The sequence below is a fragment of the Halichoeres trimaculatus genome, unplaced genomic scaffold (genome assembly GCF_033239565.1).
Source record: "Halichoeres trimaculatus isolate MK-OKI-2021-1 unplaced genomic scaffold, fHalTri1.1 fHalTri1_scaffold_11, whole genome shotgun sequence".
Classification (NCBI taxonomy): Eukaryota; Metazoa; Chordata; class Actinopteri; order Labriformes; family Labridae; genus Halichoeres; species Halichoeres trimaculatus.
In genome coordinates this window covers 6,583,859-6,608,930 of record NW_027437189.1, presented here as the reverse complement: position 1 = coordinate 6,608,930, position 25,072 = coordinate 6,583,859, and the positions used below count along the sequence as shown (strand labels likewise).

Below are 25,072 nucleotides of genomic sequence, written 5' to 3'. Positions count from 1 at the left end.
ACTAAACACCGCGGGGCGACTGGGACAGGCGAGGCAGCTGAGCAGCTTAACAGTAGGACTTTTCTGGTGATGCTGACTGTTTCTGCAGCTGACTACACGCTCTCCCTTGTTAGCTGGCTTACGCTGGTACCAAGTGTGAGGATGTATGATTTCTTCTCTGTCTTCTCTCTGTTTACTCTCACCCTGTTTGTGTTGCTCCACTCGGAGGTGAGATCCTTGATTACAGCAATCTCAGCAATCAATGTCTTTTGTTCGATGGAGAATTCCCCGAGTTACCTCTCACATTAATTAGCTCTTATCGCTCTGTCAAGACACATATACAGATAAACACTCAAAAACTCGCAGCAGCAGAGAAATCTCATCTCAGAGTGTGAATCGTTTGCTCTTTTCTTCTCTCTTGAAGGGCTCGGTGGATGTTCTTCGCAGCTTAATTGGTGCCAGAGTTGTAATAAAGGTGATTGGGTTGGTTTCTGTGTTTCGAGCGTTTCTGTCAGTGCCCACATGAGGAGGTGAGTGTTGTCATGGAGATAGCTGTCAGGCCTCTGTGGGATTATGGATTCGTGTGATGACCCTGTTGCTGAAGTGGCTGACATGGAAACAAAAACATCACTGTTGACATGGTGTCTGATAAACAGCTGTTTGTGAACTGGACAACAGGGCGAGGTCCTCTGAGGCCGGGTGTGAGGAGATGAGAGTGTGAACCTGCTCTGAAGGAACCGGTCCTGAAAAAGCTGCTGCCTGTCACCATCCCTATATCAGACACTGGGCTTCACAGTGTTTGGTTTGTTGGATGAGACAGCAGAAATATTACATCCTGGACCCTGATGCCTGGAAGAACACTATGAAAGTGTGCCAAGTATCTCTGTAAACAGGCAGAAGTGTGCCAGTACTTACAGATTACAAGTGCATGCTTGTTCTGGGGATGTAAACACAGAGCTGGAAATGGACAGCGACAACAGCTCAGCTTGGAACAACAAGCACACAAAGAGAAACACCAGTAACACTTTATTTAAAGGGGTATGCATCAGACTGACATGACACTGTCATGAACATGACATGATTGTCACTGAGTTAAGTGATCTCGTCTTATGTTCTTGTACAGTCCCAGAGTTAATGTATATTGTCTGGCAGATAGAAGGATAGCTTCTGTCTCCAGCTTGTGTCTGAGGTCTCTATAGCCGCGTTTCCACCAAGCAGTCCAGGTCGGTTCAGTACTGTTTGGCACAGTTTGATACAGTTAAGCCTGATCCTGTTTGCGTTTCCACAGCAAACTGTGCCCTCTCATGGTAGGCTGCGTGTAAGCCGGTTGTTGAAAGCCGCAGCTGTTAAACAATAGCGTGACGCCATAGCAGTGCGACACAGTTTACCCCACTAATAAATCCAACGAAGAAGAAAAACGTGACAGAGTAAACAAAAAGCATAGATGGAAGACATGCAGCATTTCTTCCTCTCTGTGATTGGCATGTAGCTCTTTGATACTAAGTGCAATCAACCTTTGTTTCAGAGAAGTCTGTGTGCCACCAGAAGAAATGCAGCCGCTGTCGGGGTAAGCTACGATTCTTTTGACCAATCAACGTTCTACAGTGTCGTAGCTCCACCTTCCGGGAGCAGATTGGTTCAGTCTGGCACCTAAACGAAAGGGTCCCAAAAAGTGGCACAGCTCGTCTCTGTTATTTGGGGATCTGTCCTGAGACAAATCAGTGGAAACGCCACAAAATGCGCACCGTACAGAGACGAACCGAACCAGTCTGCTTGATGGAAATGCGGCTTTTGACCTTGTGTAAACTTTCACCCAGTCTCCTAGCTCCATGCTCTGATTGTGTGCTCACACACACACTTGAATAGCACATCTCTCTGAAAACTGACACCAGCTGTAGGTAAAGACAAGGGATGGGTACTGAATTAGGTACTTTTTAAGGTACTGATTTGTGTCAAAAGTACCGAGTACCGATTCATGTAAAATCAAAAAGTACCATGTTTAGGTACCTAAATGCATCGTTCTAACTGTGAGGGAGTGGAAGAGCAGGTGATTTTCCATGCTGGACATGAACACAGCATTACAAGGTTATATACTGAGAAATGAATGTGTTAAATTGAAAATAATTGAGATTTTATTATCAAACAAATTGATTGTTTCTACCACAAAAAAGTACCAAAAATTGGAACTGTTGAGTACCGATACTGATTGCCAGGTACCGGCAGCATATCGATTAGCGCTGTAAACTTTACTTGTGACCAGAATGAGAAATGGAGAAATGGATCCTCCTCTTGTGATCTTTGGGAGTCGTTCAACTAAAGAACCAGGCAGATCTTATTACACTATTACCTTGCACAGGTGGAGCATGAAGGGTGTGTGTGCATGTCTAAAAATTTGTTTAAGTGAAGTTTCCTGCTTTGAAGGCCACAGCAGAGGTTGGTCACAGGGCTGTTCTGGACTTCTCTCTGTGCTGCTTTCTCATACAGCAGCATCTGCATCTGCATAAGAGCATTGTGCTGCCAACTACCTGTCACATTAAGCTTCCTGTGGAGACGGTTAACACTCAGAGAGGCTGGTAAAACAATAATCCAGGAATTGGTATAACTCAAACAGTGACCTATGTTTGATCACAGACGTTCTGGAGCTGGATGGAAAAGTTGAAATCTGCTGAATGAGTCACAGTGCACCTGTCAAATCATCGCTACATGATGTTCTGAAAGTGTATAATTTAGCTCTGTCTACACAAAACTTGCCTTTCTTTGCATAACTGTGATTGTGATCATTATATATACCAAACAATCCTGATTTAATGAACAGCATGTCCATTTCCACATTTTGGACAAACTGCAGATTTAACAGCGTGGGTATTTTAGGACTCAAGTGTCCGTCCGCGCGTGATCATGTGCAGCACTCGCCAGATTTCAAATGTTAAATCTTTCACCGCTGATGTTCAATCTGCCTGTTTTTTTTCTGCTTTCTCTCAGTCCGTGTGGAAATTCTGCACTGTACTCAGCTGCACTCGGACAACTTTTACACCCACACACACACCCACGCAAACATGTCTTGGCACACATATTGACTGCTCGCTACCAAGTGAGCATATGCACGCTGCAACGCCCACGTAGAGCTCTTATGAACCTTCCCATCTAATGTTTATGCATCAAGCACAATCAAGACGAGGCAAACTGCGATGTGGGATCATTTAAAATCTTCTGCCTCTGTACGTGGGAAGGGAATATGTAAATGAGAGCTAATTTCTCATTGTAATGTGTGCAAGTGGTGGTTGAGAGTGCTGGTGTTTTGGCACTTTGCGTGTATATTAGCGGTTATATACTTGGGATTGTGTGTGTGTGTTGACTTACAGGTACGCTGGGCTCTGACACTGCAATGCTGTCTGGGTAAACGGTGGCCTTCACACACTGGTTGAGAGAGGCGGCGAAGCGGTAGGGCTCATCGGCACGCTCACACCGGTTCTTCTGAGAACAGCTGAGCAGAGGGGAAAGGGAGGGACAAAGAGAAGAAGTTAGTGATGTGAAAGTAAAGAAATGCAACAGAGAGAGACCTGAAAAGCAAAAATTTAGTTTGGACTGTTTTCAAACTTCTTACAGGAAACTATTCCGCATCCCAAAGAAAGAATAAATTACAAGAATTGATGTGCTGTGAGTGTTACAGGAATGGAAATAATTACTTTGAGTGACAAAAAAAGTATAAAAACACACAGAAATTTGTAATTAAAATGAAAACTCATGTTGCAATAAACCCTGCAACAAAAACACTAAGTGACACTTTAAGTTGGGCGTAAGGAAGACAAATTGCCAGAGCTGTGACAGAGATTAATACCTCATCCTACAAAAGTAAGGAGAGGAGAGTAAGATGATTAAAAATCATCAGAACACTTACAGAAAACATTTTCTCCTAAATAAAATTTCAAACCCCGTTGGAGTAGAAAGTTAAGATTTATGAAGGAGAAATGCTGTGAGGGCAGAAAGGGCTACCTGAATTCAAAATGGTACATGAGAAGCATCACGTTATATTGAATAATTTGGTACTTTCAGGCAGTATTTATGTTTTTTTTTCCCTTTTGGACACTGCATTTCACATCAGCACAATGAACTACTTTACATTACTACTGAAATCTCTTTGAACAACTTTTTACATGATGCAGAGTTATGAAGTAATGCCTCAATCTGAAGCTACAGTATTTTTTTTAGCGTAACTACTACGTAACGTCGTCGTTCATAAACTGTACTCAATAACCATTTGTTAGCTTACAAAGGTGTAACAGACGTACCAGTTTTAATGTTATACGCCACAGTTAAAATCTGAATTTTGTAAATACGCACATGGTAAGTCCCAAGAGAGCAGTGACGCACTTGTGGTATCGCCTTGTTATGCTAACAGTTTTCAATAAACCAGAGAGAGTCCGCTTGAGGCTAGCTGTAGAAAGACCGGGAGTCACGTACACACCCAGCCATAAAAACGGACTTTTAAGGACATTAAAAAGCAAATTTATAGCCTGGTTAAAAAAAACCCATCTAGGGTCTGAAACACTGACTTCGCTATCGGCACTCACTATACGGTTTGTGAATTTTTATCTAACTCTACGGTTTAGAAGTTATTAGGATCATTTAAGTGTCCAATCAGAGACACAGCTTCGCTCACGTGACCGACGGCGGCACCGTAGCTGTTCGAATGGAAGCTCAAAACCAGCTTCGGTGACGTTGCAGAGACTACGTCCATTGTTTATACAGTCCATGCTAACGTCACGCCTTGTTTTTTTTTTTTTTTTTTTTTTTTGCTACTGTTACAAGTTAACAAACACACTAACGGCTAATTTCAAGCCTAATGCTCACTTTTTGCAACAGAATTGCTGAACAGTTCTCTGCGGTAGCCAATGGAAATAATTAAATTTCATTCAGGGAATACACAATAAGTCTGAAGACAAAATAATTAAATTAAAAATTAATTATAAATTTAAAAAAGGTTTCAAAACCAGATTGTACTTAGCTTGACTGTAACAACAAACCAACATCATGACCATGCCGTCCCAGGAATCAACAGGTTTGAGGAGAGGATCCCTCTAAGAAAACTCCTTGTTTTTATGTATTTCAAAAAGAAATAGAACTTAACTTTAAACTTATCACCAAATCTTCAAGGCTATGAAGACTATCGACTTTTGTATTATATATAACTTTATTGTATAATGAACATCACCCCTGGCACATGTTCTCAGTAATTTTCTTTTATACTGTTTGTTTCCATCAATTTCTTAAATAAAGCTGTTAGGGGGAAAAAAAAACCCTTGTCCTGCTGTGCCGGCCTAAACATGTAGCCGGTGTGATTTGATGGTTGGTGTGTTCCTGGCGTAAGATGATGATTTCGCTGCTAGCTAAAAATGTGTTTGTTATCCACAGTGGTGCTGACACATTTGTACCTCTCAACCGACTAAATGGACTGGCTGCTGACTTCCAGTGTGGGCATGCAGGAAGTTTATGAGCAGCTCTTTGGTTTTTGGCAGTTTGTAAAGTTCAGCCCATCTTTCATGCTAGTTTATGTTAATTGAGGCTTCACATGATCAAAAGTCTGGCACAGTGATGTTGCTGTTGTTGCTGTTATGAGGCTGTTTTGCACAACATATGGCATACTGAAGCTAAAACACCAAACCAGAGTAACAGCTTTGTCTGATTGCTTCAAATCATTTAAAACAACACATACACTCTTGTTAAATGAGCATTTAACAATGCTCCCAGCATCAATAACAGCTGGATTCTACGATATGGCGCCCTAAAGCTTTTATAGAACAGAACATTGCCCCCAAAAGCTGAGTATCCCCGATAAAGCTCTGGAAACAGAAGTGGAAGCACTTCCTCCAGTGGGTGAACTTATACACCAGCTATGGAGCCATAGCGCTGAGTACCACACGCCCACATTTATTCCTCAATCACTGCATAACACTGGAGATATAACTAGAGCAAATTACACCGCGTTCACACATAAGAGATCTTAATGGTCAGACAGGGTATATGGGACCACATGACACCCCCACAATCCAGCACATCCCTCATTAAAAGCCGGCAGCCCCCGCCTTCTTATTAAAAGTGTGTGTTCCCTGTAGCCCATTACACCAAAGGCTCTCTATCCTCATCCAACCCGGCAAGCTAAGTGTCTGCCTCGCCGCCTGTCTGGTCACAGCGGCTCTAATTGGACTCAGATGGGTCAGACGCTGTCCGTGGTGCTGATGTGCCACTACACGGCCTGTCCATTCTCCCCTGGCTGCTTCCTGTGTGTGTGCGCGCCACGACGTGTCAGTGTGTTAAAGCCCATATCATGCTCCTTAAGCACACACTCTCACACATACTCCGAGCTACATCTTCATCCCCAGCTGCTGTGAGTTTGTGTGTGAGTGTGTCTCTTTGTGTGTGTAATTATGTTGTCAGAAGTTCAAGCCATTTCCAGCAGACTCACATGAACAAGCACAAGCACACCGAGGTTCACACACACACTACACACACACATAAAAACACTTGTATGCACAGTACCCCCTGGGGATTTTAGAGAGCAGGGAAGTGTAGAATTAGTGTAGTAGTGTGAATTTCCTACTGGGAAAGGGCGGGCCAGAGCAGCAGGATCTTTTTTTCCTTTTTTAAAAACGATTACCTGGTTTCCCCTCGACTCCACTTTGCAAACTCAATTCCTACTTTTGAAATGTGTCTCTTTCAAAAGGTACAAATTCACATACTTCTACTTTTTACATTCAACTCCATTTCTGATTTTTACCCATATCGCTCCTTTTTTCTCAGTCCTTAACATGTTGAAATTTGTGCTCTTTTCTAAGGGGAGGAATTTCTTTTACATCCACAGTGAAAAAGAAAATAAAAAATAATAATAATAGACTTGATTTGCTTTCAGGTGCAGGCTGCGGTGCAATGTTTTATGCATGTCTATCTTTAACTCTAGCTTTAATATTAGCACTAGACCTAAACTAGGCTTTAGCTCTTTTGAAAGTCTTTTTCTCAGTTTCTTGCATCCAGCTGTAAAAACCGCGCAACCGTTTTTGTTTGTTATCGTCTACCGGCCTCCTGGCGCGTACTCTCAATTTCTCTCCGACTTTTCAGAGTTTCTTTCTAATATCGTTCTTCTGTCGGATAAAATTATCATTGTCGGTGACTTTAATATTCAGGTGGACGTCGTTGACAATAGTCTTTGTATTGCCTTCATGTCTTTACTGGATTCTTTTGGTTTCACACAGTCTGTGAACCATCCTACTCATCGCTTTAACCACACCTTGGATCTTGTTCTTGCTTATGGCGTGGAACCTGTCAACTTGGCTGTCTTGCCGCAGAATCCTCTTCTGTCGGATCATTTCTTCATTACTTTTGAATTCTTGCTGTCGGATTTCTCACCTGCGAACAAAATCATCTTGTCCAGGAACTTGTCTGACAGAGCTGTAGACATTTTCAAGGAAGCTATTCCTGCTGCCTTGAATTCTTGCTCTACTTTTGCAGAGAGCTCTTGTGCTCCCTCTCAGCTTGATCAACTTGTTGCGGATACCACGGGTTCTCTTCAAGCCGTCCTCGATTCAATTGCTCCGCTCAGACAGAGGACTCTCAGACGACATCGTTCCGCTCCGTGGTACAACGCTCAAACTCGTGAGCTCAAACAACAATCGAGGAAATTAGAAAGAATATGGCGTTCGACTAAAACAACCGAATCCTGCTCGCGTTGGAAAAATAGTCTAAATGAATATAGAAAGGCTTTGCGACTTGCGCGTGCAACTTACTACTCGACTCTTATAGAAGAGAATAAAAACAATCCTAGATTCCTTTTCAGCACTGTAGCCAGGCTGACAAACAGTCATAGCTCTACTGAACCATGCGTTCCTCTATCGCTTAGCAGTGAGGGCTTTATGAGCTTTTTTAACAATAAGATATTAAAAATTAGAGATAAAATTAGTAGCGTGTTACATGCAACCGTGATAGAACCTTCGATCGATGGCGAATTTGCGGAAACGTCGCTTAGAGCTAATATACTCCTGGACTGCTTCTCGCCTGTGGACCTGTCAGAGCTGGATTCAACTGTCACTTCAGCCAAACCATCAACTTGTCTTCTGGATCCCATCCCAGCTTGGCTGTTAAAGGAAGTCTTTCCCTTGGTCGGATCTTCTTTACTAAGGATGATTAATGCGTCTTTACTGTCGGGCTACGTGCCCCAACTTTTTAAAGTTGCTGTTATTAAGCCTCTTCTTAAAAAGCCTACACTTGATTCAGGCTCTTTTGTCAACTACAGACCGATATCTAACCTCTCTTTCGTTTCTAAGATCTTGGAGAAAGTTGTTGCGAGTCGGCTCTGTGATTTTCTTCATAGCAACAGTCTTTTTGAGGTCTTTCAGTCTGGGTTCAGAGCTCACCACAGCACTGAGACTGCGCTGCTGAAAGTAACCAACGATCTACTTTTGGCTTCGGACAGTGGTCTTCTTTCTGTGCTTGTCTTGCTTGATCTTAGTGCCGCTTTCGACACGATTGATCATTGCATTCTTCTGAGGAGATTAGAGAGTCTTCTTGGTATCTCAGGAACCGCTTTAGCCTGGCTTCGATCGTATCTTTCGGATCGACATCAGTTTGTTCATGTGAACAACGTCTCTTCTTCTCACACCAGGGTGCAATATGGAGTTCCTCAAGGTTCAGTGCTCGGACCGATTCTTTTCATCTTGTATATGCTTCCTCTCGGCACTATATTGAGGAAACACTCCATAAACTTTCACTGCTATGCAGATGACACTCAGCTTTACTTGTCAATGAAGCCTGAAGAAACCAACCGCTTATCTAAACTTGAAGCATGCCTCAAAGACGTAAGGTCCTGGATGAGCAGAAACTTCTTACTGCTGAACTCAGAGAAGACTGAAGTCATTGTTCTTGGACCTAAACATCTCAGAGAAGCTTTCTTGAACAACATCGCCGCCTCTGACGACATCAGCTTGGCTTCCAGCACCACTGTCAGGAACCTGGGAGTTCTTTTGGATCAGGACCTGTCCTTTAACTCTCACATCCAACAGGTCTCAAGGACGGCATTTTTTCATCTTCGCAATATCAAGAGAATTAGACACATCTTGTCTCGGAGCGACGCTGAGAAACTGGTCCATGCTTTCGTTTCTTCTAGGCTGGACTACTGCAACTCTCTTTTATCCGGCTGTCCTAATAAGTCTATTAGGACTCTTCAGCTGGTTCAGAATGCTGCCGCTCGGGTACTGACTTGGACTGGGAGGAGAGAGCACATCTCTCCAGTGTTAGCGTCTCTACACTGGTTACCTATAAAATCTAGGATAGAGTTTAAAATTCTTCTTTTGACTTACAAAGCGCTTAATGGCATCGGGCCATCGTATCTTAAAGACTTAATTGTTCCGTATAATCCGTCTAGGTCTTTGCGTTCTCAACATGCTGGTCTGCTCGTTATACCTAGGGTCTCTAAAAGTAGTATGGGAGGTCGAGCCTTTAGTTATCAGGCTCCTCTTCTTTGGAATAACTTACCGGTTGAGGTCCGGGGAGCAGACACGGTCTCAACCTTTAAGAGTAGACTTAAAACTTTCCTTTTTGATAAAGCTTACAGTTAGAGCTGGATCAGATCTGAACCAGCTCTTAGTTATGCTGCTATAGGTTTAGACTGCTGGGGGGAACTGACACACAGGGCTCCTGTTTCCCTCTTTTTCTGTCAGTCTAACTTCTAGTCTTACTGTCCTGTTATAGTTACTGACCATACACCTCTCTGGGAGGGTCTGAGTTTGTCTTGTAGGTTCCTGGGGATCGGTGAAGAAGACGGCCTGCGGCTGTGCTCCTGTCCGACACCAGCTACTACAGCCTTGGATTTGGCCTGCTGGTTTCTCCTTAACTGTCGCCACAGCGCCAAACTTCAGACTCCGTCTGTTTCTCTCTCTCTCCCTTTCTGTGTGTGTGTGTGTGTGTGTGTATGTGTGTCTGTGTGTGTGTCTGTGTGCGTGTGTGTGTATCCCTACCCCCCCCCCCCCCTCCTTTTTTCTCTCCCCCCCCCTCTCTCTCCCACTCTCTCTCCTCTATCTGTCTCTCTCTAACCCCAACACAGTCGAGACAGATGTCTGTCTAACATGAGTCTGGTTCTGTCCGAGGTTTCTGCCCGTTAAAGGGAAGTTTTTCCTTGCCATTGTAACTTGCTAAATGCTGCAAAGTCCTGTACTCATGGTGGATTAAGATAAGATAAGACTCCTTATCTTGTCTTGATGTTGGGTTTCTGCTAATAAAATTTTATTAACATTTACGGGTCTAGACCTGTAAATGTTTTTGTAAAGTGTCTTGAAATAACATTTGTTATGATTTGGCGCTATATAAATAAAGATTGATTGATTGATTGATTGATGTCTCAGAGCTGTATGGGTGCAAATGCAAGAAAAAAAAAACGAAATAAAAAAAAAACCAAAACCCTTGCCTGGTCATTAACAGACAAAAAGCCCTGCATTCATTTTCCTCACTGTGTTTTTTAAAAATAAAACTCATTTTGGTTGGGGTAAAGTAAGATGAGAGCGCAGCATGAGATTAGGAAGCGGGGAACAGGGGGTAGCAGGATGGCTGGCTGCTGTTGCCATGGTTTCAGGAGATGGCCATTATCTCTGTGTAGTTAGAAGCTGACCCCTTGCCTCTCTCATTAGCTGAAGTGCATGCCACTGAGTGTTGACTAGAATTCTGCCTCCCTCATATGACCCCCCCTCCTCCTGGACACCATCCTTATCCTCCTGTCTGGCACTGGCCTGTCAATCAAACCCCTCATGGATGCTTTGTTTCCCATCACATTCCTGAGAGGGCGCTCAAACAAGGAAATGAGGTGTTACACAAAGTGAGTCACATGTTGATGTTGTTTCATTTCTGATATAAACTCACACACTACAATAAGCACGAACACAATCTTACATCTCTACATGTTTTTGCACACACTTCCTCCAGTCTGTCTCCTGTAATAAGCAGCTCATGGATATTTTCCCCGCGGGGCCCTCTGGAGGCAGTCAGCCTGGGTGTTATGCTCTCTAAGCCCTGTCCATGGTGCTGAAGTAGCTGCTTGCACTCCCATCATTACTCCTCTCCAGCATCAACAACTCCACTGCAGGCTACGACTGCCGATTTGAGTGGCAGGAGCCACGTTTCATGCAGTCATGCAAGGCGAGTGGGCAAACAAAACTCATGCACGTCTAAAGGAGAGAAGGAGAGTATATTTTTTGTCCTGTGGCAGTTTGTGTGGGCTGCAGTGCAGGAAGTGAGAGTGAATAATCCCTCACATGGTATATATAACTTAATATAGTAACCTACTTCTTCTATACATAGTGTACAGTTGAATTCAGGGCGCCCCCATAAAAACGACAAACCAAATCATTAGTCAGGACGAGTAAACAAAGCAAATACCAGCTCGTACCCACAAAGACTTTTTTATGATCAGCACCCATCCAGTTTTAACCTGAAAAGCACTTAAATGAAAATACAAGGGTCTGTGAGCTGAGCTGAATGTTTCCAGCATATTCAGAGTTCAGTGATTAAGAGTCTCCTCCTCTTTAGAAACAAGAACCCTATGTCTTAACAGGTAAAAACACTGTACAAAGGATTTTCAGTGTATTTAGTTCATATGGGACTGTGAGCTGAGCTGCTGCTAGCTTGTTAGTAAACGTTGAACCAGCTTTAAGTCAAAGATTCTTTGAGCATTCATTGTTTTGTCAAAGAAGAAACTCATGTTCAAAACAGGCAAAACATGAAGTAAAGCATTTCTAATGAAGGTTTCTTCAACATCCTGTTTTGGACAGATTTAAAATTTTAGGAGGAACTACAAGCTGAGCTGCTCTTAGAAAGTTTGCAGCTTGCTTTGAGTTATTGGTTAAAATTTGTGGGAAAAGTTTAATCTTTCTTACTCATAAATAAACATATTTCAACAGGTTAAAAGACGAAACAACACTTTTTTAATGTTTCATTCTCTAACAGACTCAAAAGTCTATATGGGTCTGTGAGCTGAGCTGCCACTTGCCTGTTTGAAGGTGTTGAGCCTGTTTTAAGTTAAACATTCTTTTGCATTCACTGTTCAAAAAAGTTGTCTTTTCAAAGCATGTTAAGCACTAATTAAGCATTTGAGACACAAATGTACAGGAAGGACTGTGAGCTGAGCTGCTATTCGCCTCTTTGCAGATACTTTTGTTATTTTTTAGGTTATGATTCCTTTGTTACATTCATGTTTTTTCTCTTTAAGTTTCCCAGATACAGGGTTTAAGCTGTTGTTTTGAAAACACTGTCTCTTTTGGACTCTGTTGCTGGGTTTCAGGGACTGAGAGCTGAGCTGTTGTTAGCTTCTTTGCAGATACTTTCATTATTTTTATGTAATAATTCTATTTTTTATTAGCGTATGTCTCTTGAATTTCAAAGATCCAGAGTCTTGGCTGTTGTTTTGAAAATCTAGTGTCTTCTGGGCTCTGTTGCTGGGTTTCAGGGGCTATGAGCTGAGCTGCTGTAAGCATCTTTGCAGGATTTTTTTTTGTCATTTATAGGATATTATTCCTCTGATGTATTAAGTGTTTATCTCTTTTAATTTACAGATCCAGAGTCTAGGCTTTTGTTTCTAAAATCTAGTGTCACACCAGATCCTCTTGCTAGGTTTTAGGGGCTGTGAGCTGAGCTACTGTCAGCTCAGCTCTGCAGATACTTTTGCTATTTCTAGGTAATAATTCCTTTGTTATATTTGTGGGTTTTTTTCAAACTCACAGATCCAGAGTCTAAGCTGTTGTTTCTAAAATCTAGTGTCTCATTGGGCCCTCTTGCTGGATTTTAGGGGCTGTGAGCTGAGCTGCCGTCAGCGTCTTTGCAGGTTCTTTTGTTATTTTTCAGTAATAATTCCTTTGTTGTATAAGTGTTTTTCTTTTAGGCTGTTGTTTCTAAAATCTAGTGTCCCATTGGATCCTCTTGCTGGATTTGAGAGGCTGTGAGCTGAGCTGCTGCAATAATAAGCTTACCTGAAGACTGCATCAATAATTCACTGTATTATAAAGCTGAAAACGCAAGCAACAGTTAGCTGGAACTGTTTAATTGGATGATGAACTCTTATGAATGTGAGTCTTACAGGTTTACAGTGACACAGGTTTTGTCTGGCACTAAGGTGAAATAATGAGAGTTAAAACGTCTAATTACACAGCCAAATCTGATCCCGCCGATGTTACTTAGACTTTAATATCCCCTTTTAAATACTGAGCAGCATTACGTGGCTGCAGAAATGACTTCTTACACAGCAGAGTGTGAAGGGAACAGTCCTCAGGGTCTGTTACACCAGTGCTTGTTTCTCATTCTGTTGCCCTAGACAGGCAATTACGCTGTCGTCTCCTGCGCCGAGGTTTGATAGACACCCAGACGTAAAAACACACACCCATTCACATGTACGCACCAACACGCAGAGACACATAGACCACAGAGGTAATATACGCTCTCTAACATGTGCGTAGGCATACATATTCAAAGCAACATACAATAAATCCTCCACATGTTCATGTGCACCTTTACATACACAAGCACGTCCTGGCCTTGAAGGCAGAGCAGGAGCAGCAGGCGACAGAGAAGGATTTCTCTTCCTTTGTGTACCCCTCCCTCCTCTCCCTTCCCCTCCTTTACTACATCTAAAGACTCCAGTGAAAGTGTGAAGGCCTGTCTGATTGCAGCTCTAGCTGTGAGCACCATGTTTAAAAACAGGAGGGGAAACAGAGGGGGAGCCATTTTAAAAATCACCTCCCTACCTTTGCACACAAGAGCCAGAGCACAGAAAACGCCACATGGAACAGAAAATGAGAGGAGAGGAAAGATGTTGGTACAGGGAGGAGGGACGAGATGTATATTGAATATTTGATGTTGCTTAACACAGCTTTAGTAGTCGTAAGTGGAGGGGTGTTGTGTTGGAGAATCCCTGGCGTGATTTGATTTGCTTGAATGGGATTTTTGTCTGGGGACTCTTCTACAGGAACACATGTTAATATAAACATGTATGAAGACTGACTGCTGAGGGGCTGCGAGTCCCCAACATGAGAAGGGGAATCATTAGATAAGCAGTGATGTGCAAAGCTGTGCTGCCTACACACACACACACACACATACACACACAACCTCCCCTCTTTCTACAGAGTGATTCAGGGCATTTGTTTCTTACTGCTGCATCCCTAAAGTGCAGGAATATCCATTTAAATGCAGTCCGCAGGAGGCATGAATAAAAAGACGGGTAAAAAAATAAAAGGGGAGATAAAAAAAGCAGGGTTTTCAATTTCAAACCGCAGCAGAGATGGTGAGCTTCCACGGCTCAAGTTGCTGTGTGGGCTTCTGCTGACATGTGAAGGCGCCGTTTGAAACCCAGAGTTCATGTCAGGGGTCAAACCGAGCGCTACAAGTCGTAGTCCGTCCCCCTGTGGTGGCTGATAATGTCACCACAGGAGAGCACAGACTGGACACAGAGCGCAGCCACAGCCATGACCTGTTCCCTCCATCGTCTCATGAATCCTGAAGCTATTGTAGTGCTAACACAGTAAGAAAAAAAAAAAAAGGGGGTGAGCAGACAAATCCAGTATGTGGCTCATGCAAAGCAAAGTGTGTCAAGCTCTGTTTAAGATACGAGGTGAAGGTAAGGAAAAGAGATAAAGGCAGAAAAGAGATTTACAAAGAGACCTTTCTTCAGTGCTCTGCATCAAGGTACAGTTTTGCTTGAGTGGGCTGAGAGTGAAAAAAGTGGAACAAAAAGCCGGAAAAAGCAGCGCAGGGATGGAAGCAGCTCAAACAAAGCAAGAATACAGACACACTGGGTCTTTAGGATCATTATGAAGCCCAGTATGTAGCCTGCTGGCCCACACATACAGTACGTACAGGTTGCTGGATTTCAGCTATCATGTAGCCAGTCTGTGCTTGTGCTATGTGCTGGGAAGAATCTATGGAAATATTGATAGACCTGCATGTTCCTGATCGATAACTCATTAGGCACAATTGGGAAGATGGATGCAGCTTCCCTTTGACTGCTAACCATGGCTGCAGCTGATGAGTCGGCCATTAGACACACAGCCTGACATTCACAATGGGCTGAAGCAGCCATTTTCATTGCTAGGCTAATTGTTGTTGCCACTGGAAAATTAGAGGAAATTTTATGGTCGGTGTTGGAAGTCATTTGTAACTCAGTGATGAACGGGACGTGTAAACAAACACGAAAAAGTCGACCAAACACGGCGACGCCTTGAATTCCTACCTCGTCTCGCTGAGATACGAGGGTAAATTCTCAACACAAGACCACTCTCTTAAAAACTGGCTTCCTCCCTGTCTGTTGACAAAGTGTACCCATTTAATGTGCTCCAACCAGGACACCACAACAAATCATTTGACAGCATTTACTCAGGCTCGTAACACAGATTTGTGAGAAGTGGACAGCTGTGTCATTCATGCTGCTGTGTGTGGGCTGCTGCTGAAACAGATCTGAGCAGTTCAGCCACACGCAGACTGACAGAACAATACAACACAGAGCCACAGTGTAGTACAGTGATATGTGAATCTGCTCAGAGAGGCCCTCAAATGCTGACTCACTCTCTGCCGGGGCCTACTACGCCAAACAGCCCCCAGCTGTCAAACACACAACAACTAGCATCGGTTGTGACAAAGTGAACACAAGTTCTTACGCATGTGTTACATAACTACAACCTCGTATGATGCATTACTTTAGAGGAAATGTAAACCTTAAAGAGAATAATTCAGAGCAAAACTCTACAAACTGGGTCAAACCGAGCAAAAAATGCAAAATCATTTAACACATTTGACCAAGTTAGCTAATTATTAATGGCTAAGAGCAGCAAGTAAGAATAGCTTTAAAAATGGAAACACAGTGTAAACTGGCTAAAATTAGCCTCATGTAGTAGTTGAAGTACCTAGCTAAGAGTGATGTTTATAATTAGTAAATAAAAATATGACACAAAATAAACTAGCTTTTAATACCTTGATTAATTTAGCAAACAGCAGCTAACAACTTAAGCTAGATTGACATGAAAAACAGTAAAGACTGAATGGTCTGCTAACAGTTACTAGTTAGCAAAAGTATCTGCTAATTTTAGAGAAGAGTAACTGAGAGGCTACATTTAGCCAAAGCCAACAGGTTAACAGTAAAAAGGTAATGTGTGACTCTAATGAATTGCTAAAGTAAGTTCTATGTAGTCACGAGGCAATGACAAAGCATTTTTTAGCTAGGTAGCAGTGAAGGAGGCTGAAAGAGATGCTAACAGCTAAGAGAAATGGAAGCATGCTTTTGTTCCCATATTTGGTTTTATGACATGTGCTGCTGCCTTCTTGCCCAGGTCACCCTTTTAAAAGAAACCCTGGTCTCAATGGGTTATTTACCTGGTTAAATAAAGGTTGAATTAAAAAATAATGATTTCTAAGATTCTTTCCTTTTTCATAAATGAGTATCAGATTTTATCCTCTTTCTCCCAGTGTGGTAGCCAGTTACACCCAAGCTTTTATCCAGTCGTAATGGACAAAAGATGGGATGTAGCTTTCAGCTAACTCTGGTAGTGTGTAGGTATGTAGCCTGTAGCATGCCAATGCTAACTTGTGCAAGGCCTGATGTTCCCAACAAGGTGAGGATGACTTGCTGGTTTTCAGGTGTAATCACATGTAGCATGTGATTGTATTAAGTACTGTTTGCGTTTTTTTACTCATCTGATTTGGTTTGTCTTACTTAAGGACATGAAAACAAGGTTTTGACATCTACAAGCGCTGCTTTAGCTGAAATGTCTTTGTCCTTAGAATGATGATCAAAATATTCATTCATTCATTTACTATTAAGTACTTCCAAAAGTCTTGTGGGAGGATAAGGCTTAAGTTGAAGGGAAACACAGGAACACAAGACCTAGTTCTGAAGATTTCCTAAAAATGTGGGAACACAGGGATGACTGCAGAAAGCTAGCTAACACAGATAACAGTGGAATAGCTTAGCCATGATGAATGCATATATACCAATCAGCCACAACATTATATGACCACTTGCCAAATACAATTTAGGTCTGCGGTGTTCTGACACCTTGGTGTCAGACCCAGCCATTACTTTTTCAACACTCTGAGCTCCAGTAGCTCTTCTATTGGAGGGACAACACAGACCATCTTTACTCCTTACACACATCAGTGAACCCTGTCACAGGCTCAACTGGTTTTCCTTCCCTGGACCCCTTTTGGTAGGCACTGACCTCTGCAGACCAGGGAGACCCCCACAAGAGCTGCAGTTTTGGAGGTTTTCTGAACCAGTCATCCAACGATCACAGTTTGGTCCTTGTGAAAATTCACATCCTTACTCTTATCTATTTTTTCTGCCGAGGACAAAATGTTCACTTGCTGCCCTACATAATCCTTCCACTGACATTATAAAGAGAAAATCAATGCTTTGCATCAAGTAATTCAATAAAAAAAAGACTTAAAGCTTAAATCATAAGAACGCAAAGTTTACCGCAACAATGCAAACTTTAGAGTCCAAGACAAATTGATTTAGCAACAGTGCCTCAACAACAATCTTTATTCATATTGTTCGGATTTACAAAGTTTATCAAGACCCAACCTCACAAGAGACTAAGTCTGACCTTATCCTCAGCAACCATGAAAAAATAAATTTTCAGCATTTAGCGAGTGGCAGAGTGATAGAAGAGCTTCCTCTTAACAGCGGAAACAAAGTTGTACCATCATCTCGCTTTTATACGACCACATTAGGTCTGCAACAACATCTTACTTGGTTTAGCAATGCTTGGGTTTGTATGTGTTCCACCTTGGAATAGCCATGTATGAGAGTAAGATGAAACTGTCAAGTTATCAAGGATGTTAAATAATAAACAGCTTTCATTCATAATTAATGACATATCTTTGGATAAAGGGGAACTTCAGCTCTTTTGAACGGCTGGAACTTGGATGGAACTACTGACTTGGACAAACTCACTACACTGGCTAACCAATGACCTTGGCACTGGATCCCTCGTCCAATCTCAGTCCTTGGACTGAAGTCAGACTTGCGGCTAATCCTGACAAATCTCGACAAAAACCTCTCGTCTTCTCCTGGAATTTCTGAGTGAGCTGAGGCTGAGAGGATGGAGGGAGAGCGGAGTGATGTGGGACATTTCGAGATGGAAAAGCCTCTTTTGGGCATGATTAGAGAGCTAATCTAACAGGGACAAGAAGCAGGCTCCGGGAGACGGAGAGAAGCAGAGAGTGACAGACAGACAGAGGGAAAGCATCATCACAGCTCTGGTGTTTTTGGATCGTGGTCAGACAGAGGCTGAGCTCTCCATTCACAGGACCGCTACTGAAGAGCGCTCGAGATGATGAGCTCCCTTTGAGCCGCAATCAAAATGCTGCTCGGTTTTGTAGGCCGATGAGTGCGCAACATCAAACACTCCCTTTCCCTCTTTCTTATTCTCTTCCTCTCATTCTTATCCCCTCTCTTTTTTTCCACCCTCTTTCTCATTCTTCATGCATTCACTGGATGCCTAGCAGCTGCTGGTAATTAAAGGACTTTAGAGTCTCACACCACTCTGAATCACAAGGAGAAGAAAGAAAGCAGGGAAGACTGAGACGCCACTCCTGGACAGCCTCTTTCTGCATCCCTCACATTCTCTTCTTCTCACTCATCATTGCAAACCAAGCTAATGTCCGTCTATGCTCCTAATTAGCCACCTTAGAAAGCTGCACTTCAGTGAGTATACAGGCAAAAACATAAAGAGAAGAAGAAGGGGGGTGCAGAAGAAAAGGGGGATGTATATTGTGGATGGCAGCTGTAAAAGGAGGGAGGGAAGGGTGATCAAAGAGATGGGTGTTTATGCGTGGCAACCATCCCTCTCTGGAGTGTGGAGGAGCTTATTCCAGAGGGGAAGAGTGTCGAAATGGGAGACAGCGCAGTGTTGAGACGCGCCGAGCTGAGATGAGCGGCGTAGCTCTCGCGCTAGCTGTGCTGTGAGGGGGGGCTCAGTGAGCAACATGGAAAAGAGAGAAGGAGAGGGGTGGGGGTATGATTTCATAGAATCAACAATGACTAAGAGACGGTTGGTGAAGAAGTGGAGGAGGAATAGAAGGGGAAAAGGGGGCAGAGGGAAGCAGGAGTGATTACAGCTGTGGATGGCACCACGGCTGGCGAGAAATTTAATTTGGGGAGTGTGGGATGAGTGAGGTGGGGGTGCCGTTCAGGAGAAGGGTGCAGCTGCTTTTTTCTGCAGACACATACTTGCTTCCAGTCTTGGTTAAAGCCATGCAGCAAACACCTCAGGAGCTGCAATGAGGAATTAATTAAACGTGAACTAATCACCATGAATTTCGACAACCGTTGCATTATTTAGGTAATGCTGTTTGCATGTGCTGCTTTTTGCCATTTATTAATAAAAATATGTGAGTTCAGAAGACTTCTTTTCTAACTTTCTGACATTTAATGGGACCAATGATTATTTTATGAGCTGCTGCTCTATTTTTAGGTGGTTTTCATTTTATTTTGCTGTGCCATGAGAAGGCAAATTTGTCTGGGTAAACAACATACACCAGCGCCGCCCTGTTGTGGCTGCATGTTGCAACAGCTCTCTCTTCTTCGTGCATTTCTTGCATTTTTTTTCATCTTCTTGTCATCTTTGCATTTCATCTTACATGTAACTATGGCTGCATTGTTTACATATGAGATCAGCTGATAGCAGCCTGTAGCATACCAATGCTAACTTGTGCAAGGCCTGATGTTCCCAACAAGGTGAGGATGACTTGCTGGTTCTCAGGTGTAAGCTAAGAAGTGACGACATGGACCTGTCCTTCCATCCATCGTTATTGGGGAATGTAAAATCTATCTCCAATAAGATGGACAAGCTAGCCGTGCTAACCCAGCAACAGAGGGAATACAAGAAGGCAGAGTAGCATCATGCTATTCACAGACATGGCTAACAGAGCTAACATGAGACACTAAAGCCACATTGGAAGAGCTTCACCTGCTGTGAGCAGACAGGATCCAGGAGACAGAGACTGAACAGACTGCTGAAGAAGCTCAGTCCTGGACCCTGTGGAGGTGGAGACTGGCTGACTGGACAATGATGGACAAGCTGTCAGCATCTATTTTCTTATGGACCTTTTTGCACTTTCTATACACTTTCTTACTTTTTTTTTCTTGATTGCTGCTCTGACTTTTCCTGAATTTCCTCTCGCAGATAAATAATGTATTTTCTGTTCTATTTCTATATGGATCTCAGATAGATCATCGCATTTCAAAAGAAGAGTAAGATATATTACAATTTGCATGCACAAACAGTGCACCCACACAGTGATCTAGCAACACTTGCATCGCTCTACCAACCAGCCCATTTTCTGAACTTACAAACTGGGATTTGTGTTCATCTGTTTTCCAATGAAGTTGAGAGAGCTACAGCCTCCCCATTTCAGCACAGTTTCAAAAGTTATTAAGTATTTTTAATGAAAAAAATTGTCAAATCTATTTGTCCATGGTGTGTTTTTATTGTTAAGGATGCGTCGACACATTTGCACAAGCGCACTTAAGTTCATAGATGTTTCTGAACGGTGTGCACAATTGGACGAAATCCAATGGTTTGTGAAAGCTGACATGGTGCTTTTTCAGTCAATATGTTGTTGTTAAGGTAATTTCACGCAGGGATATCAGATTTGTAGTGTTTTTTTTCCTTCTGCTAAACCTTTAAAATCAAATCTTGTTTTATAATATTCCTTCAGCTTCAACTGTTTTACTCTCAAATAACATGCAGCAAATTGGAAATAACTCCCAGAAATTAAAATTTCCAAGTGCTCCAAAAAAACATCCTTAAGCACATACTCACAGGACATTTTCTGACCTTGTTTTAGTCAAAATAAGTAAAAAAGTCCAGAGGTGTTTAAAGGTTAATGCCTTATTTTGGAGGATTTTCTGGTGCAGGTGTATTCTAACAGGCATGGTAAAGTAAATTTCTTTCTACAATAGAAGAAGCTGAATCCGACACTGTAATGTCAAGGTACATTAAAAAAGCAGATTTCTCATTCTGCTCTTTTGCAACACTTCACTGTTTTCGCCTATTTTTGCATTTCACCTCTGTTTATCATCAAATTAAAAATGCATGTGCGAGTCATCATGAGTATCTCTAAAAACAGTGAACTGTTCATCTCTAAACTTTCTTTCCTCAGCGCAGTAACTCATCCCGTGCTGACAGGGGTCCTGCCACGCTCATTGCAGGGTCAGTGCAGAGAAAGGGGGTATTAGGAGCAGAGACAGGTGGCACGAGGGTCTGCTGCGTGGGGAGAACAGATGGCTGATCTGACGTGAATCGGGGTGCTGACCTTCCCTCCCCACGGTACAGTACAGTGCTCCACACAAGTGTTTGCACGTGTACACAAAAATCGAAAACTAGGTGCTAGATGCTGGCTCTTAACACACACTCTAAAACACACCAAGCAGCTGCTTCTCTCTCAGAGCTGATTTCACTGCATCAGCTCCAGGATCTATTCATCTTTTAGCATCACCTCCTCTTACACGGAGAGGATTCTGAATCCCCATCAGACTAATTCCGCTCCCTACCACACCTACACAAAAGCATATGATGAACAGCCTGGCGTCGAGGCTAATGTTGTGGTAAATGATCCCTGTGTGAAGGCACGCACGCTGCAGAGAATACGGAGCTTCAGCCGGCCCCCTCCCGCACCGCCACACTGGCACATGCTGAATTACCTTGTCGCCAGGCAATTATTTGTCCTGTCCCAGCTTTGGAGTGATGTAAATTACTTTAAGTGCACTTTGCAGGGGCCGCCATCACGATAATGATGATTGCAGCGGGGCTCTGACACACAAAATATTCAGCTATACCTTCAGAGAGAAGGTTTTAAGAGGGGAGAATTCAAGACTTGGCAGCTCGAAGGAAGAAGCTCTGACTGAAGAGGGGATGTGTGTGCTTAAGAAACAAAGAGAGAGATGGAGACAGAGCTGCACTTGTTTCAGATTCTCAGAGTTGTATTCATCTTTATCCCCAATATATCCTCTTAAACATTCATCTGAAGTCAAACAAAACCACATTAAATGACTCACACTCAAAGCACAATAAATGTACCTGTTTCTACCCAAGCTTTTCCTGTCTCTGCTCCTTTGTAGTTCCCCTAAGCTCCAGCAGGTGTCACTCACATGGCTTCTATGCCTGGTACTTACAGCTGCTTGCTGCTGTTGTGAAAAATGTCCCTAAACTTGCTCAGGAGTTGCACAAAAATACAGATTCAGCTTGAGACAATGTGGACTTAACATAAAGACAGCTCTCAGCACATCTGGCATTTGTGTGCAGGAAAAGTGATGAGAAATAAAACCTCTGGTTTGTTTATGTCTGTGTCTTAATTCTGGGTCCACACGGACAATACGGTTTAATTTCCTGACAATTTCAAATCATGTGGGGTCGGAAGTTTTGCACCTCTGAGGCATAACTAACTATTTCCAGACAGATGTTATCAATTGTCCTCAAAATATTTTGATCCAGGAAAATTTCCTTCCCTTGGATTCAGAAATGTAGCACCGGTTTGGGACAAGTTCAGCGTTATCTGGATACTCACATGTTGTGCAGGACACACCAGCCGCAGTGTGGATCCCCCGAGCTCAGACACTCCCCACATGTCCCGTACTGCTCACATGACTCGATGGGAACTTGTGTGACCTGAAAGCACATGGAAGAGTTGGAGTTATAGAAGAGAAACGCAAACATCACAAGGTTCAGAAAAAAAGGTTTGCATGTGCTACAGGAATTCTCATTCAAGCGCAAAACAATGAATGATGGATTATGTTTTAATTTCCACAATATCAAACAATACGTGAGCTTGTTCTGTTATTATTGGCTGATTATAATCTCTTTCACTTCAGTATCACAACAATGTTCATGTTTCATGTTTGATCTGATGCTCAGGATGATAAGCCACCCGCATTTGGGTGCACTCTGCCCCTGAAAGTCAATATGTGAGAAGTCAACTGTAGAGCAACTGTTGCCTTTACGCAGAGCCAAAGAAACAGCAGTGAGCAGGTGGGATCAGTTGGCCAGAGAGAGTTGTTTCTCTGCCATCAATGGGCTCTTGTCTGCAGCAGGGCATCTGTCCATGTAGGTACAGCCTGAACAAACACACCTACACTTCAAGGAGGAGGAACAGACACTTTCCACTCGAGTATGCGTCCAACTTCCTTACAAAATGTAGGAATCAAGAAAGATTCAACTTTTAAAACTTTACTTAAGTGAAGCTGCAGTACAATCACAGAAAACAACAGGGTTATTAAACTCTTTTCTCTAAGCATATGTAAAAATAACTTAAAACAAGCAGCTGATAATTGAGAAACTGAAAAGCAATTATCAGAGTTGTGCTGTAAGTTTGGGCTTGAAAGAAACGACTGGAGATCAAAACTGGTATTTCAAAGCACAACATGTTGAAAGTGTCAACAGCCAAGAATTAGAATAAGCACAATGAGCGCAAAGCAAACACACTCACTCCCACAAATCCACACTGATCCACACAGGACTGTTTGGACTACAGTCAACTGAACAAAGAACAAACATCCTAGTGTTTTACATTTAACTTACACAAATGTGGACGGGAGGATTTACATAGTCTGGATGCAAAAAACACAAGAGAAGCATGAGTATCAGACATGTATCTCCTCTGCTGGGACTGTTTTCAGCTGCTACAAAACATGAACTCATCCTTCTGTCAGTTATATATGGGTTTGTTTGTGTCTGTGGGTGTGTGTGTGTGGATGTGCGTGTGTGAATCTAGCTGTGCCTCTGTCTGCGTCTGTTTGTCTGCCAGACAAGGTTCTGCTCAGCCACATGGCCCTCAGTCTGTTTGTGCAGAACAGAGTGTGATATGGAGGTCAGTGTGTGTGTGTGCGTGTGTCTCTGGGTGTCAAATGGGGCCGTCCAGCTCGCACCTGCATCTTGCTGTCAGCAGGAGTAAATGTACACACTTTTCTACTCAATGCAGCCAAACAGCAGAAAAAGAACGGAGTCACAGGACGAGACAGAAGGCTTTAAACAAAAGTGAAATTCAGAGTGTAACACGGGTTAATTTTCAGCTGTGTCTGTCTTTCAGTTTCCTGGCAAATGCCTGGTTGGATAATGACAGCAGACTGTGACAGTGTGTGCCCTGTTCAGCTCGGATCAATGCCTAATAAGTGGCTCCTCTGCAAAACGTGGGGGAGGGAATGAAAGGTGCAAGAAAAAACACTGCTGAAGTGTTGTTGTGAATGTGGCCTGTGCTAACCGCCCACTGCTGGGTGGTATTATTGTTGTTAGCACCAGTGGCTTAATGAACTGCTAGCTAAGGAAGAGGTAACAGCTGTGTGTCAATCTAGCTTTTTTTCCCTCACAGAATTCATCAGATCGATACAAAATACACAGTTTAAGCCAAGTTTAAGACACGTGCCAGCTATCTATCTTTTCTTCTTACATCACATTTAATACGGAATACTAAAATGTAGTTTGAATGTCACAATTCCTCATACGCACAGTCTTATTTGTATGAAAAACAACAAATTTTGTGAGCCATATGATATTTCATAGGTCAGTAAAGATAAAAAGCTAACACATGCTCAAAAGCATTGCCAAATTAACTGGCTACGATTAACATTAGCATTAGCACTCATGGCCAACATACAGGGTTCCAAGCTGAGATAGCATAAAATGTTATGGTAGCTCACTATTACAAGAGTCACTTGTTAGTTAGTTAGCTAATAACAGCATATCCTTGGTGAGTTAACACTTGGCAAAATAGTTCTACAGTCACCTGGCTGGAAAAAGGGTTAGCATAAGAAGCTGTGATAAAATTTTGCTAGCTAATAGTTGCGTCACCCAGCTGGCATTAAAGTAAGCTAGCTATTGGAGCCACCTGGCTGTGATAACAGATAAGTGCTTCACAGGTAACTTAACTGTAGTCACAGTTAGTAGGCTAAAATCAAAACAAGCTGAAAGTACAGTTATAAAGCTGGTATTAGAGTTAGTTAGCTAATACTGGAGTTAGATTACTTCAATTTAGTTCATTATGCAAATATTAGAGTTCAGTTTTACCACAGTTAAAG

The 25,072-nt window shown here is 42.6% G+C and overlaps 1 protein-coding gene across 1 annotated transcript in view; it reads right to left on the bottom strand.

Annotated features, from left to right (window-relative positions):
* LOC141799949 (plexin-A2-like) overlaps nt 1-25,072 on the bottom strand; it is a 308,159-nt gene that overhangs the window by 129,180 nt on the left and 153,907 nt on the right. Inside the window, exons 5-6 of the mRNA XM_074682379.1 lie at nt 22,570-22,670; nt 3,340-3,463 (exon numbers count right to left, since the gene is read on the bottom strand). Coding sequence (XP_074538480.1) covers nt 3,340-3,463; nt 22,570-22,670 — 225 coding nt within the window. The remainder of the gene's footprint in view (nt 1-3,339; nt 3,464-22,569; nt 22,671-25,072) is intronic.